Source organism: Thermobia domestica, chromosome 9 (assembly GCF_964235325.1).
Source record: "Thermobia domestica chromosome 9, izTheDome1.hap1.1, whole genome shotgun sequence".
In the NCBI taxonomy this organism is placed as follows: Eukaryota; Metazoa; Arthropoda; class Insecta; order Zygentoma; family Lepismatidae; genus Thermobia; species Thermobia domestica.
In genome coordinates, this window is record NC_137462.1 from 279923843 (window position 1) to 279942286 (window position 18444).

Here is an 18444-nt window from a genome sequence, read left to right on the forward strand (position 1 = left end):
TCGCTTCCGCCCCCACTTCCCCCATGACCAGTACGGGTCAGCAAGCGGATCTAGACTCCTTTCCCAAGATGCAACAGCAGTTTGAATGTTTACTCTATTTTGACTTATTTTTCTATGTTAATTATTAATATTATCGTATTACGCTCAAAAACGTTCTTGGAAATACCGTATAAAATTCTTGATTTATTTATCATCGTGTATCCCTTATCGAACAAGACACTTGGATCTTGTAATTGTAAAAAGTAAATATTAACAAAGATGTTTCCTCTATCCCTCTCCAAACAAACATGGATGCATTAGTAGCAGACAGTTTTGAAGGACAGCCACAGGAAATTGGGCTTACTGCTGCTTCTGATAGAGATGACAGTTCATGTATTTCATAACTATGTGTTCTTTGTATATTTTCCTTTATTTTTATGTATAATAACATATGTTTCTCATATTAATACGTGTGTAACAAGTGAAGATAAACATAATTGTGTTAAAAACTCTCATAGATTTCTGCTGGGAGCAGAAGCTTCCGAGCTGACCGTCCTTGGAGAAAGGGCAGCACTTGTCAAAAGGGTGAAGGTGAAATTTGCAACGGAAGGTAGCTGAACAAGTGTATTTGCAGAGAGGACCACCCAGAATATTGTCGGAAGGCACACAACCTTTTGTCAAAGGACTCGAAAGGGAGCGAGTGTCTTCCTTTCTTGGTTTTGTGCGATTGATATACTTGTTTCTGAGTGAAACAAGGGGAGTTCAACTTAGTATCTAGAGGTGAGAACATATATCTTTTCGGTGTAAGGAAGTCATCTGACTTCGCTTACATAGTTGCTGATAACCCGGGAAAAACGTGAGGACATTGCCGGTCCCCGTGGATATTCCCGTGAACAACAGTACTACGCGAGTGTGTAGTGAACTCTACTTGTACAAAACACCGTCAAGTGAAATTACAGAATGTGTGAAGCCATGCGCATATCTTCTGTGTTTGTAAATAAGTTCTATTAAGTAACGACGAGTGACAAATGGAATTAACAGTTAAACCTTTTTCTCTTTTCGTTCTCTGAGTGCTAACCGTCACTCAAAAGAGATTGCTAACTTTGATATTTGTCAAACACCCCACCGTTAATATTGGTGAAACAAATACTTCCAGTATGGGCGAAAACAAAATGTGCAATATCTCAAGTAGAAATATTGCCATAGGCCTGTAACGCTTTTACACAGTGCCTTTCCTTGGACATTTGAACAAGGAGTTCAAGCAGTTTAAATTGCTTGTTTGAAGGACATACTACATGTCTACTTTGCGAAACTTCAAAAGCTAGTGTAACTAAGTTCATAAGGAACATTTCCCTTCACAGTGAAATGGAAATGCGGGAGGACATTGTGATGTTCATCTAGAACTATGTGCGTGACATCCTCGTCTACAACAGAAACTGTGTTTCGACAGAACAAAGCTATTATATCAGTTTAAATTTTGTTTGTTTCTTTATCATCGTATTTATTTTAAATGATATCTAGTGTGAAATTATTCTCTCCTCTCTAAAACTGTGTAGAGACCAAAAACTCACTAAAATGAGGAGATAAGAGAGTTTGTATAAATATTGTTTTTTTTTAAAGGTCAGACAGACCTTTATAATCAAGTTTAGTCCTCCCCTCCTTTGTTATTTATAAAAGGAAATAGTGATATGAATATAAATATATACATATATAAATATATGTGCAAAGTATAAGTGTGTGTGGTAGTGCACTACAGAAGGAGTGAAAGTAACAAGTGTATTGAAGTGTAAGCTATTTATCACCGCTCTTATCCTTATGTCCTGTTCTGTGAGAATAAAACTACCATCTCTAACCAGAATTCTTGGTCTACTCAATTTGCTGCAGGGCGAGTACCTGATACTAATCAAATGTTTGTTTTCAGGAGTGTGATACAAGGAGGCATTTTCCCTTGTCATAAGTATGTCTGACCGGCTCTCTGTATGGGGCCCAGAGATTATAATTGCCCAAGAGAACCAATAACAGTCATGAGTATAGTGGGTTAGATAAACAGGCTGCTACCTGTTATTATTATAAAGTTTTTTTTTTTATTTTTAACCTTTTTGACACTTAACAAACAACCCACTATAGTAGCTTTCAACCATGACTGTAGACCAGATAACCCTGAGATCTGTGGTTCATAGTAACTGAAATTGCATTTATGCTCTACCGATTTACAAGTGGAAGTGGCGGCTCTTGCAGGAGAACACTATCATCTCCAAGAGGGAATAGATTATGCAGATGTTGGTAATTTGCATTTCATTATTAATTTAAATATTCCCAGTCACTCCACCTTATTTATTTTTATTTTATTTGTGTTGGTGTTGTAGTAACCTTAGTTTCGGCTCAGGCTACCTGCACCTCACATCCTCCACTTAAAAAACATACTACTGAGTGATCCTGAAATGGACACCAATAATTAATTTCATCCTAGTCTCTATTCACGTCACACATTCGACAAATTTATTCCAATTTCATTTATCTCGAACAATGAATTCATAATATTCAGGCCGTTTTAGATGTAGAATACGTATTTCAAGAACTCAAATACAAGACAAAATGGGCATTGACTATATTCTAACATAACATACATCATATATATGTGTTTTAATATTTTATATTTTGTTCAATCATCGATATGAGAGATTGAGGATGTTACTTGTTATTTTATCAATATGGTGTCTATATGTTGAAGATGTGTTCCGTATAACCAGTACTGCTGCCATTGATAATGATTAAAATTAAGAAAAAAATAAGAATTAGACAATTATATGATGTACTAAAGAAAAATAATGAAAATATAATAAATATAAGTATTGCTACGAATAAACATGGTTAAAGGAAATAGAGTGAATACATAACTACGGAAGTTTAAATGATATAAAATGATTTAAATAATAATAATTCTAATGATATAAAATAAGTTTAATAATAATAATAATAATAATAATAATAATAATATCTAATCTACGAAAAAGAAATAAATATGGTAGTTACCGACAACAGGGCATCATCATCTATAACGAAGACATCCAGGAAATCTAAAAATAAATATTTCGAAACAAAAACAACAGTAAAATATATATCAAAATAAATACAATACTTAACTGCTAACAAATGATCTTCAATATTACTGTTACGGCGAGTGTTATGTATGACTCGTGGTATGCTCGGATTTCGATACCAATCAGAATACAAAATGTAAATTGAAGAATTGTATATTCGAACTTCCATTTGTAAATTCCTAGAATGTCACGGTTAAAAGTTTTCTGTATTTAATAACTATCTTAGATTTGTAATCTTGTTTAAAATTATGAAAATCTTGTTTAGGACTATTTGCTAATATATGGGTAATATATGTGCAATTATATGGGTAGTATAAGCTGTTGCGTGAGGATTACATAGAACTCTCAGCTCGCGTTGTGATTTGATTTCTTTTTTCATGTACTCACGTCATCACCCCTGAACCGAGAATTTTCCCCATTTTAGGAAATGGGGTGGTGTATCCACTGAGCCATGGATGCCCAGTTCTTTGTGGATGGACATCGAACCCGAAGAATTACAGGGTACCTTCAATTGTAACATCGTTGCGGAAAACCTGCAATATCGGCAGCTGAAGTTGTGCTAGTTGTGAGTGGTCTGCAAAGGTAATGGATCCAGAGACAATATACGGATTGACGCGCGTCTGGATTTTACAAGTAGGACATCGGTTGCTGACCCGTGCAGAAGTGTTACAATTGGATTAGAGCATCAAAAGCTTTCTGAAAGAAGTGATGGAATTTTTAGCGTCACTCTTACCTTTCCCGAGATATTGGCTAAAAATTTCGAATTTCGGGAAATTTATGGAGCAATATCTCGGGAACCGTAAGTCATAAAGAGATGATATTTTGGGAATTTTTCAATTTTGAACCCTCCGTTTTGGGCATGTTTTCGTAAAAGAACATATCGTTGTACGTTCTAACAGAACTCTAAAAGAAAAGATACGGAAAAAAATAGTAGGCCTACTCAAGGAATTATAAATGGATAGATACAGTATATTACAAGAATTGTTTAATGAGTATAATAATAAAGTACATGGAACAATTTGGTATAAAGTTTGTAGAAGTTAATAAGAAAAATTAATTCTTTTTAAGTTCGTTCTGGCAATGCTCTTGAAGTATTGTCATCTAGTTTATTTATTTATTTCACTTGCTGAGATTCATTTTTAATATTTATGTATATTTGTCGTTTAGATTGGTATCTGCATTCAACAAAAAAGAATTGCTGAGACAGAAGTTTTAAAAATCTAACGTAAGGTAATAAAAGCTTTTAAATTTTCGGTTTCTTTAACAAAGTTAAGCTGAATCGACATATTAAGAGTTAGATCGCGAACTATTGTAGAAGCATCGGCGTCAATTTTGCTTGCGTTAAGGGGCAAGACTCCCTGATGTATTTAGGTTTTCACGGTTTCCATTGGTATACAGTGTTTGTCTGGAAAATAGTAGGACTGTTCTTTTTTATTTAAAAATCACAATTTTGACACACCAACTTAATAGTTTTCAAAATATGCCCCTTCTGCATCAACACAACGTTTTCAGTGACTCTGCTAATCACTGAAGGCTTCCTGGAACACAGAAACTGGAATGGTCTTCAGCTCCCTCGTTACGGCCTCTTGAGTGGCCTGGACCAAGTCATGGTGCCGTCCTTTCATGACCCTTCGCAGTCGGGGAAGAGGAAAAAGTCTGCAGGAGCGACATCTGCCTGTAGGGTGGCTGGGGGCCTTGTTTGGACAGGAAGTCCATGACAGCAAAGGCAGTGTAGCTTGGCGCATTGTCGTGATGACGCTTCTAATCCAGGGATTTCTGGACGGACGCGGGCGACTCGTTTTCTGAGTTAAGTATTTCGACGTAAAATGCAGCATTCGCAGTCTGACCAGGTTGTACAAACTCTCTGTGAACCAGTCTTTTGGTGTCAAAAAATGATCAACATCAATTATATTTTCGACTTGCTCAATTTGTGCCTCTCAAAAACACTTAATTGACCCATGACATCACTCCAATAAGCAGTCTTGATTATATCATGGGTCTCACTCGCAGTTTTATCCAGTGTGACGCAAAACTTCACCACGTAACGTTGATCTAGCAAACGATTCATTGTGAAGATGATAATGCACATTGAAATTGGTTCACCTTAAACTACATCTACACTCCGTTAAGGCTTGGAGATGATTGGCGATTGGTGTGCTGGTAGCTTAGACACCCCACCTCGCAACCAGTGCAGTAACAACCCCCTTCCTTCACCACGTTTTGGCGGGAAAAAATCAGTCCCACTACTTCCCGGACAAACTCTGTACTATTATCCTATCTAGTAAAACGCAGGATTTATCTTAAAATGTAGATAAATCACGAACTTTGGAGAAGCAATGGTCCTCTTGGAGCCCTGAATGACGCTTCTTTTGTAAGTAATGTTTAGGTGTGGAATGAATATTGTAATACCCTATACGTAGTCTGTATTTATAACTACCAACACGTGCTTTTATTTAGCAAACAATATCACGTCCTCTCCTACTACAAAAACTACAAAAAAGCAAATAACACAAGTCGTTACCATCATCAGGTCATATAACCAAAAATCATTAGCGCCACCGGTGTTCAGAAAAAAAAAATATAAAGCTTCATGTAAAATCTCAATCAACATCAGTTTCAGCTAATCACTCATGCTCTCTTACTTTGCCTGAAGCTCTAAAACTTCTAACGCTATCCGACCCTATACCGTAAGCGTCGTCAACACCTAAAGACCCACTTACCGATAAATGTCGATCGTCGATATAACGAAACGTCGAAGGATTGACGCTAAAATGCCATTGGCGGCAGAGTTTCGTCGAGTTGAAACAGATGTGTAGAGTCGGGGTGTCGAAGTTACCATCGCGTAGCAGTAAGGACTTCATTTTGGTCCACTCTCCTTCGATTCGTTGCGGAGAATCGCGAAGCGACCCATACGAACTATCACCAGTCATTGCATGCGGTTATTATTATATATTATTTTTTTCCTGGCGAATTGTTCCTAAAGCGAGTTCCCGGGCTCAAGAGTAACCCCTGTCCCTGCATCAACTAGTGAAAAATCTTGAAATGAGTGCGTATGGCAACTGTCGTCGATCATTAGAAAGTGAATATGGAGAACTCTAAAATAAAGTAAATAATAGACGTGCGTCATTTTCTTATAAAGTTACATGGCGAACGTATTTTATCTGATCCCAAACGGTTATCATCGAATATACACGGTTAAAGGAGCACTCTGATTGGCCAAATTAAAAAATACCTCAGCGATTTATCCCTCTGCAACTGAGATTTTCTTCATCGCCTCAGTGGAGAAGTCTGAAGAACACGCACCTAGTAATCATAAGGTTGGTGGTTTGCGCCCATCTCGTGGTACTTGTTTAGTGTTTTTTAGACACCTAAATGTAAATAAATCACGCATATAGGCAATTTAACATATTTTGGGGGAGTAATTTTGTTGTTCATTGGCATTTCGTTGTGTCATGCCGCTAGTGGTATAATTTTCAAAACGGAAATGGTATAATTTTCGAAACGGTATAATTTTCAATTTTTGGCGAGATGTCGCTAGTTAATCATCGGTGGTCCAGCGACACTTACAGCATGGGTAAGTCTCTTAGCTTGCCGAAAGGTCTCAGATGTCCTGCCTACTTAACTTGCCTAAAACACTATAAAAACCCAATCTCTTTCTTAGCTTGCGTTAAGCTCTAAAAGAAATCCTATCCACAACTACCTAGCTTGCCTGAAGCTCTGTAATTTTCCTGACCGTTTAGCTTGCCTAGAGCTCTGCGAGACACAAACCTCTTTTTGCTTGCTTAAAGCACTAAAAAATCTAAACTCCTTCCACTTAGCTTCCCTAAAGTTCTGTAATAATCCTTCCCTTAACTGTCTGGGCCTTAAAATACCCATTTTTATGCGAACTACTCTTAAAACCTTGTATTAATCTCTAAACCATACTTATAGTAACTTTGTATTATAGATATAACAAAAATTTTATAATAAAAAGGTTCTAAGAAAACAAATTCCAAATGCTAGATTGCTCTACGTATCACCTTATCAAAGTAATTTTACAATTACAATATGATTTTACGTTGTTCTGTAAGGAGCGTTCAAAAAGAAACGAGCCGGAGGCCGAGGAACAGAAACTCTTTCCTATATGTTAGAAGTATTGGCCCTGGTTTTTGAGGCACTTATCCCACTGCGACACAAGGCGGTGAATGGCTGTCTTGTAGCATTTCCTGGGCTGCGTTGCAAACCAGTTCCAAATGTACTGCTGGACATCGTCGTCCGAGGTGAATCGTTTGCCCCTCAGAGCCTTTTAACGAGACCAAAAATGGCGTAATCGCAGGGAGAGAGGTCTGAACTCTATGGAGGGTGACCGAAAACCTCCCTCTTGAATTTCTGTGCGACTGCCCTGACTTTGTTGGCCGTATGAGGTTGTGCATTATCATGGAACAAAATGACTCCACGGGTGAGCTTGTTTGGTCGTTTCGATTTGATCGCTTGCCGAAGGTCGGGCAATGTTTGCGCGTAACGCTGGGCATTCATTGCTGTCCCGTGCTGCAGGAAGTTTATTAGGAGAGGACGTCTAGGTCCAAGAAGAACGCCAGCATAACTTTTCCTGCACTTGTGTGAGTGGCCTTGAATTTTTTGGTGGTGGTGACCCTGGATGCTTTCGCTGGAAACTTTTTCGTTTCGATTCTGTTTCGAAGTGATTACACCAAGACTCATCTCCAGCTATCACTCGTGCCAGGAACTCATTCCCTTCCCTGGCATAGCGCTGCAGATGATAAAGACAGTGGGCCATTCCACATGCTTACTGTTGTGGTTGAAGACTGTGAGGCACTCATTACGAGCACACTTTACGCCAGTTCAGTCTTTCCGTCATGATAGTGTGCACACTTTCGACGCTTAAGTTGACCTCGGTGGCTACGGCTTTCAGTGTAACTCAGCGGTCCTGAGTAATCAGCTGTACGACGTCATCAGTAATGCGGTGTGGTGTTCCAAGCGTGTATTATCGGCTAACGACACCAGTCCTTCTCTGAAGCGCTTGTGTCACTCCTTGATCCTTGCAAGGGACATGTAGTGTTCACCGTACATTTGTGACATTCTTCGATGAATGTTCGTTCCCCCTACTCCTTCCGCCTTCAGAAAACGAACAACACCTCTTTGCCCTTCCTTTGACACCTTCATTTCACTGTTGCACTGCTCACAACATGACTAGCGTACGCTGGACAATAGGCGTCTGTTTCTGCTGCCTTTATAAGTCACGTGGCTTGCACACGTGAATCTCTAGTGGTGGGCTGTGAACTTCTGCTCTCTTGTCAGAACGCCTATTTGTTATACACGCAACAATACTACAATTTTATCACCAGTGTGCACATTACAGCCTTCGACTCGTTTCTGTTTGAACGCGTCTTACATGTCAAGTCATAACCTATAACAATTTTGTTTGTTTTTCAAGGAACACATACCGTCAGGTGGATACGTGGAAATATTACGATAGCGGATTCTGAAGGAAGTGTTGAGCCTCCAGATAGAATGAAGATGTGGGAGAACAACACACTGGAAGTATCTAACCTCCAGGCTTTGGATACAGGAGACTACATATGCGAAGTAGTGCGATGGCAACCCCTGAGGCAATCCCATGCCATTGAAGTGATGTGTAAGTAGACGATGACTTTCTTCTTTGGTGTTAAAACTGTGCAAGTGCATTAGTGTTCATGTTCTGTAAAATAGTTAGGGACAACTTTGCCAAAAATAGTGTTACCCACGAGACTAGATTTAGAACTGTGTCGTCTCGAGAAGTATATTTGTTTCTATTAGAAGACATCTGTTTCGTCTCATATTCCGTAGCGAAAATCATCTCATATTGTCTCGTGGGCAACACTGTCAAAATTCCTTATGGTTACTTTTTACATGCACCATCTTCTGTTCAGCTCATTAATTTACATTAGAAACCAGTATTTTTTCTTTGAAATGAATGGGCATTTTAATGCTTTGAGTTCAGTTATTCTTTAAATGTGTTGTAAATTGAATGAATGTTTAGCAATTTGAATGTGTTGTTTTGTAAAATTGAATTTGTGTGTCGTATGTAAGTTTTACCCTAGTAGCAGAGACAACTTACAGACAGCTTGCCGTAAGCTTGCATCAGAAGTCGGCAAGCTTGCATCCGGCTTAATTTGAAAGCGTACAAGCATGCCGCAAGCTGGATTCTAGTAATGAAATTACATAGGGGCAACTTTGTGTTCAGTGTTCCTGACGGAAGCCTGATGCAGCCTTTTTTATGCTGGTGGTAAGTCAATAGCCAATGAACGGCCAGCGAAGCTATGACGCTCAGCGAAGGATCTAAACTATCGCATTCAAGTACAACAAAAGGCAGATTGTAGAAAAGCATGCGTTGAAAGGCAGAAAGCTTTCTTGCTACTTGAGTAATATTACTCAGAATAAATTTGGATCACAAATATTAATAGCCAATTATTTTCAAAAAGTAAAAACTCAGAAACATTATTGTTAAAGGATTCTGTAACTGTTATGTCACATGATGATAAACTGTAGCTTTTGTCTCATATAACTTCGGTGCTGAAAAGGACATTAACCTCCATCGACTTTTTTTTTCCCGAAACATTCATATTTTCAACTGAAAATAATTTCCATCGCTCTCTCGTGGTATCGGAAACTGCAACGTGATCCTGTAATTGAACTGTCTTGAAGGTGAGAATAGTATGGCCTCTGCTAGGTTTAGGTCATACCATGAGATTTGGTATCTTGCGATGTTGGCAGGCTTCCTGGCATCGAAAGCAGAATATGAGGTACTAGAGATACTGGTAGACTGCCAATCGGCAGGGGACTTCTCTCCGCCAGTAGTATAACAGTGAGATGAGCTTCGGTCTATTGATGTTAATCTCATAAGATGAGAATCTGTCCTTCCACATGGGAGAGCAGAAATGCGCTTAACGTTACAGATCGTGCAAGAGGATTGGGTTCAACGAAGCTAGAGATTCAGTTTGGCTCTACAACACACACAAAATGTGAAGAAATTTTGAAATATTTACTAAATATGATTTTTTTTCTGAAAATATAAAATTTGAAACATGCTATTTTGATTCGAAATACCATGAAAAATTAAGACTCTTGCCACCATTTCTCTATAAAGTATGCTTCGAAACATGAAAATTCAAATTTTCTCTCTCTCTCTCTCTCTGGTCGTTACATTAAATTACGTTACATTACATCGAGGATGTTTTCAAATGCGAAGTTTTTTTTTATCAATATAGATATAGACTCGAACTCCTCTTTCCGTGTCCCTCCCCCCGAAAAAACGTCCCTGACAACACTATTGACAGACAGGTCATCACATTGAAAACGGTGTACCTAAATGGAAGATGGCTAATACGAATATTACTTTGTACTTGGTCCTGGGTTGAATCCTTGGGGTACTATCTTTGGATAAAAGTCTGAGTATTGATTTACGTCTACTTTGAATAGTAAGCCTCGGTCTTAAAAAAGAACATTAATCTCCAATCGTGAGTGCCGATTCCATGACAATTTGTGGATTGTCATGAACAGGGCGTTAATAATACTACGACAGACAGATCCTTGGATTGTGAAGGCAGCTATTTCCTTACAATAAGTTTTTATGTATTAAAAATAATGCCATCTGAAGTAGCAGTGATGAAATATTTCTAACAGGTAGAAGCTCATTTACTGTGCCAACCTCCAGTTTGGGAAACGTTCTCAATTAAAAAGGAAGAAAAAAAGCATGAAGGAAATCAAACCAAAATTTACTGAATTTGGAAAATTGATCTAAACGAATAAAAATATAAGGCTAAAGATATTTATATAATATATTTTTAAATGGTTCAAATCAGTACATTTTTAGTTAAATTTGTATTGAGAAGTTTCAAGATTCATAAAATATAATCGATTTCTTTAAGTTGTAATAAAATATATGATACCACGATGTATATTTCTCATACAGATAAATATTTTGATCAGATTAACTATGAGCAAAAATCTCAGGAAACAATAAAAATACAGTGATTGTTAATTTAAAACTTAAATGAAAGTTTACGTAATAAGAACTTAATTTTTGCCAGCTGTTAAATTTCTTTTTTTTTTTTTTTTTTAAAAAAAAAGTCAATAAATAGACACGAAGAAGTGAAATATTTGAAATTATAATGTGACTTAGTATATCCTAATCCTGTGTAAAGAGCTACTGGTTTACTATAATAACTTTATATATTGATTAAAATTTATTTGTGTTTCGTGTAGATCCTCCATCTGTGGAAGCTGTTCCTGTGGAAGGAGTAGTGGTAGTGAAGTTAGGAGAAGAGGCTACTTTGGGATGCAGAGCGCAAGGATCTCCAATGCCAATAATTTCCTGGACCAAAAAGGTATCAACACTAGAAGTAGATTTGACTGCAATGCGAACACTAACATAGCAGTGGTCGATAACGAAAACAGAAACTTCCACAAAATGTTAAATCAATAAGTGACCTAAAATGTTTTAGAAGTCAGGTAGAATAGCATGTAAGGTAAACATGTTACAAGAAAACAATAATAGAAAATCAATATTTAATTTTTAAATGATTATTAGTTACTTCCAGAGTAAACCTTATACAGTAAAACCCAGTGTTGGGTAAGTTACTTATAAAAATGTAACTCGTTACGAGTTACTTTACTTTGCCTTAAAATGTAACGCGTTACTTGTCCCAGAAAAGTAACTATTACCTTACTTCGAAAGTAACGCAAGTAACGCGTTACTTTTAGGTCTGAAACTTTGAATATGTAAAAAAAAAAAAACTTATTATTTCAATTTTGTCTATTATTATTATTATTATTATTATTATTATTATTATTATTATTATTATTATTATTATTATTATTATTATTATTATTATTATTGCACATTCTGATTTTCCGGAACCATCGTAAATGTTTAGAACTGTAGGTTGATAATAGTAGCGCTACTTTATCCTTTCATGCGGACAGTTATTTTCATTGAAATTTGATGTGCTTCGCTAACTTTATTGTGAATTGCTTTATGTAGATGCAAGAACAAATTCTTACTTGACAGCTATTTGAACATTTTCTTATAATGTAACAGTGACAAAAATATGCCATACTGCGTTAGGAAAAAAGTCCGCTTATTATTATTCTGTTAAACTAATTATATAATAATAATAATAATAATAATAATAATAATAATAATAATAATAATAATAATAATAATAATAATAATAATATTGTTATGCAAAATTAAATATACAAAATATAGAGAAGCATTACACTACAACTAATAAAATGAGAACGCATTTATCAATAACTCTAAAATTGATACATGATTTTTAAAGCTAGTTGTTCTAAAGTCTATAATTAACGAAACTCTAGGATATGCAAAGCGCAAAGTGATCTGAAAAAACTCCAATATTACATATCATTAACAAACTATTTTCTAGTAATAAAGTAGGCCTGTTCATCACTTAGGTTATTCATAAAACTCCTTCCTGTATATCGTTAATTATGGCATATCCATAGTACCCATCAAACACATCCACAGTAATAACTGCAACGACTTTTAATCACTTCTTTTTACATGTATATATCTGTGTAACAAGAGGAGTGCGAAGTGTGTAGCCTACAGAATGTGTAAGAAATGTGCACGACTCGCACCCTTGGAAGTTTCTGCATATTTTTCACACATTTGTACACAATTTGCACTACTGTTGCACGTTTATATGCATATAAAGGAAGTGATCAAAAGTCGTTGCAGTTTACTCCTAAAGAAAGTGTAGATTTTTTTTTTTTTTTTTTTTTTACAGTGTGTGCTGCACTATTTGTAGTTGCTGTAGAATAATATACATATGTTGACAAATAAAAAAATTGAAAATTAAAAAAATAGCTATTTATATTAACCATGATTCTTAATTATTCATTTATAAGGATATTCGTATCCTGTAAAAGAGTTTATAAATTTTTTACATCGAAGTTTTGACGTTCCACTGACAAATTTAAAATCTATTTATTTAGTTGAAGTAGTATATCATAGGAAATCACTATATATCTTGTCTCTATAACCAATCAACGCATTACACCTCCTATTTCACCTACACTCAATATATATTTCTTTATTTAATCTCTTGGGAAAATAAATGTTATATTTTTTGTCTTACTTTGTTGCGATTGAAACTTTTTTCCCGAAGAAATTTCAAGTTCTAAAGACTCCATAAGTATAAACAGAATAGTACAAGAATGAAATATTGAAGAAAACATTATTATAATATCATTAATAGCACGATGCTTGCTCAAATTTGTGGATGAACTTCTGACTTTTGATAAATATTTTCCGCTGGGACACTAGACACTTTACTTTTAAATTCTGTCCACCGTCACCCTCAGCTTTTAAGAAAAAGCATTTCTCAAATGTTCGAACGGTAAAATATTTTCCTTCTCTATCTTCACAGAAACAACACTAACCAAAGTAAACTAGACTACTACTGTACTCGCAATTCACTCACTGAATGTATTGATTTGGAGCTGTCAAAATCTATGATAAAATCTTTCAGGTCCTTACATCAGGTGATTTTTCTGAGGGTGTACTCACATTCCAAAGGCAGCAAGTAGCACTAAAATCTTATCTGCTCTGTGCGTGTCGGTGGCTGATTGTCGGTCACTGACAGTTCATGCTCCATTGCTTCATTCTGAGAAATTTACGTACAGGAAATAACACTTGTTTCCGAGAAAAATATACATGTATTGTAGTAACTCATCCGAAATGTAACACACACACACACACACACAAAAACGCAAACTAGGTACATTATTTAAAAATTTGTAACGCGTTACCGTTACATTTACTTTGAAAAGAGTGTAACGCGTTACTTGCGTTACGTTACTTCCCAAGACTGGTAAAACCTGTCTTTAACGGAATCGGACGGGACTCGAGAAAACGAAGGTAGACCTATGCAAAAAAAAAAAAAAGTGCATGCATATAATGGATATACTGAGATAAAAAAAAAATCATGCTGTACGTACCTTACTCAATATATAGTATTTATTTCTTCTATGCATTAATACACGCAAAACTTGCAATGAGCAGAAAAATACTGTACACACGTTAACTTAATTTTTCTAGTAGTCAAGTAGGTTTTCTGTACACATTGCTGCTTGTCTGCTCAACTTTCCACAAAGACTTCAGCTTGAGAAACCACACTAACCATATCAGTGTCATTCTGACGTAAGGCAAATGTTGCAGTTCCTTTAAACTTTTAACCGTTCACCTCTGGTGATTGGGGTCCCGGGTTCGATCCCAGCCCCCGCCAAGTGAACTTTGTGGTGGACAAACACCGTGCTCGTGGGTTTTCTCGGGGTTCTCCCGTTTCCTCCCACTTTCTTCATTCCACCATTTCACTCATCTCTCATCATCACCGTCTCCTTTAGCCTAACCGGCATAAGCGTGGGACGTAAAACTCAAAGATTTCATTTCATTTTTAAACTTTTAACAGAATCTTGATACCTCTTTAGCCTACACTCTTCTTTCAATTCAATGCCTTATTTCTCTTCTTCCTCTAATACACCTTCTCCTTTCAGACTGCGTATAATTCTCAATTAAAACATGTACATCCGTTGTGTCTGTTTCAGTCCGTTTTGCTAAAAATATATCCAACCTCTCATAAGGTGTGTAAAAGCTTTCTAAATGTTGAACTCCGAAACTTCAAATTTTCCGTTAAAAGGTTTATTTTGATTTTCGTTGTCCGCGTAATATAGTTTCTGTTTAATGAAAAGGACTTAACACGATTTTCGCCAGTAAATTCATGGAACCGTGAAATATTTCCGTTTAATAAAGGGTCCGTTGAAGATAAGTTTTACTGTATTTTGGCTACTTTTGGTTCCATTGAAAGCTTCCAAACTCACAGGGAACCAAGTGCATTTTGACGCGGAAACTATTAGAGATCGTTAACATTCTCTTATGCAATGCAGTAACTATTACCAATGAATTAATTTCAGATATTAAAACTATATGCCTCTTAAACAAAATACCGGCGTTTACAAAAACACATTTTGGCATCATTCAGCCAATTATTAGATTCTGTAGAGAAAGAAGTCTGATGTGTGCGTTACGATGAAGATTTCAAGCACACGTTGCAGCAAACGATTATTAGGGATGGTCTTCCCTCCGAAGAAGTGATCAAATGCTGCAAGAGGCAGTAATCGTTGGGAGAGACACAAGCAGAATACGGTGGATGAGGAGAGTTTCATACTTCAAACTCATGGAGAGTTTCGAAAGGCAATTGAACGATATTCGTCGCTATATTTTCATGCAACATGAGAACAGCATGTCTGCTGATGCCTTCTGGAAGGTTGCATCCAAAGTTGCGATGGAGTTGAGCACTGTGACGATTCGCAATGATGACTTCACCTCGAGGAAAATATCATGGATCAACCTGATCATACCAACAACATTTTTAGGGGGATTTGGAAACCATTTTGGACATTGATCAAAATCCAATCACTGTTCTGTTTGTTTATTGTAGCAGATCAATTGTTCATCAAAAGTGACTCCAATGTAAGAAACTTTCCCGGTTATTCCTTCCACTCAGAGAACAGGATGCCTTCAGATGGTGATTCTTATTGGCCGATGTCCACTAATGTGGCACCCAATGGTCCGTTTTTTCACCTGACCGATTGTACGGAGACGCCGAACGACATATACTATATTCCTAACTCATCTACAATGGCACAAACACTTGTGATGGTCCGCTTTCACGATGCTCCTAAGAGCTGCTCTGAATATAATGTAGGTTTGTGTCCACAGAAATGCTGCGTGACGAATGGTACGTTCATTCGCCATTCCTGGCCCAAATTTAGGGACGCGCACGAGACGAGTCGAGACAGGATTTTCCTAACAAAATTCGAGTCGAGACACGGCTCTTCCAATAGAGAAATATACATTTTTCGAGTCGAGACATCACTTTTACAGCACATTTTCGAGACGAGACAGCCACAAATCTTGTCTCGTGCGCATCCCTACCCAAATGCACTGTTATCTTTTTAGTTTCTTTCAAGCTCTGAGTGCAGAATCTCCTAGTTTGAATCATTTGCAATTATGTGTTCTCTATGGTGTACTTTAATCAACGCTGTTCAACAACACCTACCTTCTGACTACCTGTGATCTCCAGCCCGTTTGCTGAACAGTTTGCCACATTAGTCATGTGACCCTAATTAATCCCTGTGTTATGTTGTTGAGTTCTCACCAAAAGCCAAAGCTGGCATTTCATTTGTACTAACCTACAGTTAAAATTATTATTGCAATTACCACTAAACACTAGCTGAAATGTCTGTTTTTCTCACGGGGAAAATAGATATTTGTGGAAAATATTTAAACCTCTTTTCCCCTTTGAATGCACATTCTAATAAAAGTTTAATGATAGAAAGCCCATAGAATACCATATTTTATGGTTAAATTTTGAACCTCTCTATTTCCTTAGGATGTGCCCTTTATTCCAAAATTCATTTGAAGCGGTTCACCGTTTTCCTGTGATATGATCAAAGAAAACAGGCAATGATTTCAATATAACGAAAAAAAAATATATAAGTATTTACCAACTTCAGAGGAAATTTTCTTAAACGCTAAGACAGATGTCTCATTTTTTAACACATATACCGCGTTTTATCTTCTAACTTGACGCGCTCGTGATATACTGAATTTTTGGTATAAATTTTAAATCTCCTCTATCCCCTTGAGAAAACTCTTTAATCAAAGTGACAATAAAAACTTGCTTGAGATTGATACTAGCTGTATTCCAAAAGTCATTTCAAACGGATCAGCCGTTTTTCCATGATTCGATTACAAAGATCAGTTTCATATTTATGTAATAGTCTGTATATAGTAAATATTTTGGCGTCACCCGATTTAGTGCATGGCCAAATCATTCATAATTGTCCACAAATACGAACAAAATCAATTATGAATGATTAGATTCGTCCATGAGAGTTTAGTAACAGCGCACTGCGAGCTTGTTGGTTCATCCCATACGCCAATTCGCGTAACACGGAGTTATAGTTTGCTATTCGCATGCTGTGACTTAAATATTGTAATTTGAATATGGCAATTACCTACAAAAAGATAAGCACATTATTCCTTTCACCCTTCTGTCTGTAGTAATAGATACAGGTAAGATAGTCAGTTAAGGAAATAAGCATCGAAACATCAACGCTATTTCACCACTCTAAATAGAAAAGAACCAAAACCGTCTCTTATTTTGGATTTACAAAAGTAGCATGTTGTCACCAAAAAGTTGTGATTATTCTCTCTCTCTCTCTCTCTCGCTCTTCCTTTTGCACTTTGCAACATGAAACCAATTGTCATTTGTTATAAATTTCTTGCCAGGTCTTTAAAAGGAAAATCTCTCAAAGCGAACACAAGAAGTTATTTTCAGTGGATAGTTTCCGGCCTTTCTCCCCTGCGTTTATTGATCTTGTAAAGTGTAACAACAGTAAAGGACATTCTGAAAGGGTTTCTAAGAGGTGAAACCGTGATCATGTACATAGTCAAATGTTTAGCTGGTATTCAACATACAGACTTAAATTGAACATTAACAACGTTGCTTCAATGTGGCCAAATTATAAGATGCAAGTCCCCAACTTACGAAGTAATAAGTACTAATACCTTATGAAAGAACACAAATTTTACAAATATAAAGCCAAGTTAGGCAAATGACAAACTTAGAGGGATACAAGTTAACAAGTTTTATTGTAATTGTAAATAGAAACCATGCTGTATTCGTTACGTGTAAAATTCATTTGATATGTATTTACATATTATACAGAAACAAGCATCCATTTGTGGAGTGCTTCATAATACAGAATCTGATTTCCTGATTGCTATGACGTTTGGGACTACAAGTCAATAAAGTCAATAACTTTTGTAAACTTTTATAATAAACACTTTTTGAGAACTCAATTGTTAAGGGAAAAGGGCCAAATAACTCCACTTTTGTCATGTGCTTTTCTTTAACTAATGCATATTCATATTCATATTTATTTGCCTGTTCATAGCTTACAATATGAGGACAATCCCCAATTAAGCATTACAGTTGTCAGATATGGTTTACATTCTCTATATGTTATCAGTAAGATATGTTTCCACAGAGTAATACCTTTTTTCTAACAATAATTCTAACAGAGTATTTCTGAATATCCGTTTTTCGTTAATGTCTTTATACTTTGTTGATAATTTGTTATATAATTTTATACAATTCATACATACAGTTTTGCTAAAATTTGCATAGTTCTGCTGGATAATATACATATTACAATTCTGCCTAGTATTGTATGAGTGAATCGTATTAGCTAATGCAAATAAATCCTTGTGTTCGATTACATACATAATTGT

At 36.3% G+C, this 18444-nt stretch overlaps 1 protein-coding gene across 1 annotated transcript in view; it reads left to right on the plus strand.

The window, feature by feature from the left end:
* The window catches only part of LOC145660707 (protein amalgam-like), a 114615-nt gene that overhangs the window by 43826 nt on the left and 52345 nt on the right, over positions 1–18444 (plus strand). The window contains exons 3-4 of the mRNA XM_081726059.1: positions 8512–8712; positions 11322–11443. Coding sequence (XP_081582185.1) covers positions 8512–8712; positions 11322–11443 — 323 coding nt within the window. The remainder of the gene's footprint in view (positions 1–8511; positions 8713–11321; positions 11444–18444) is intronic.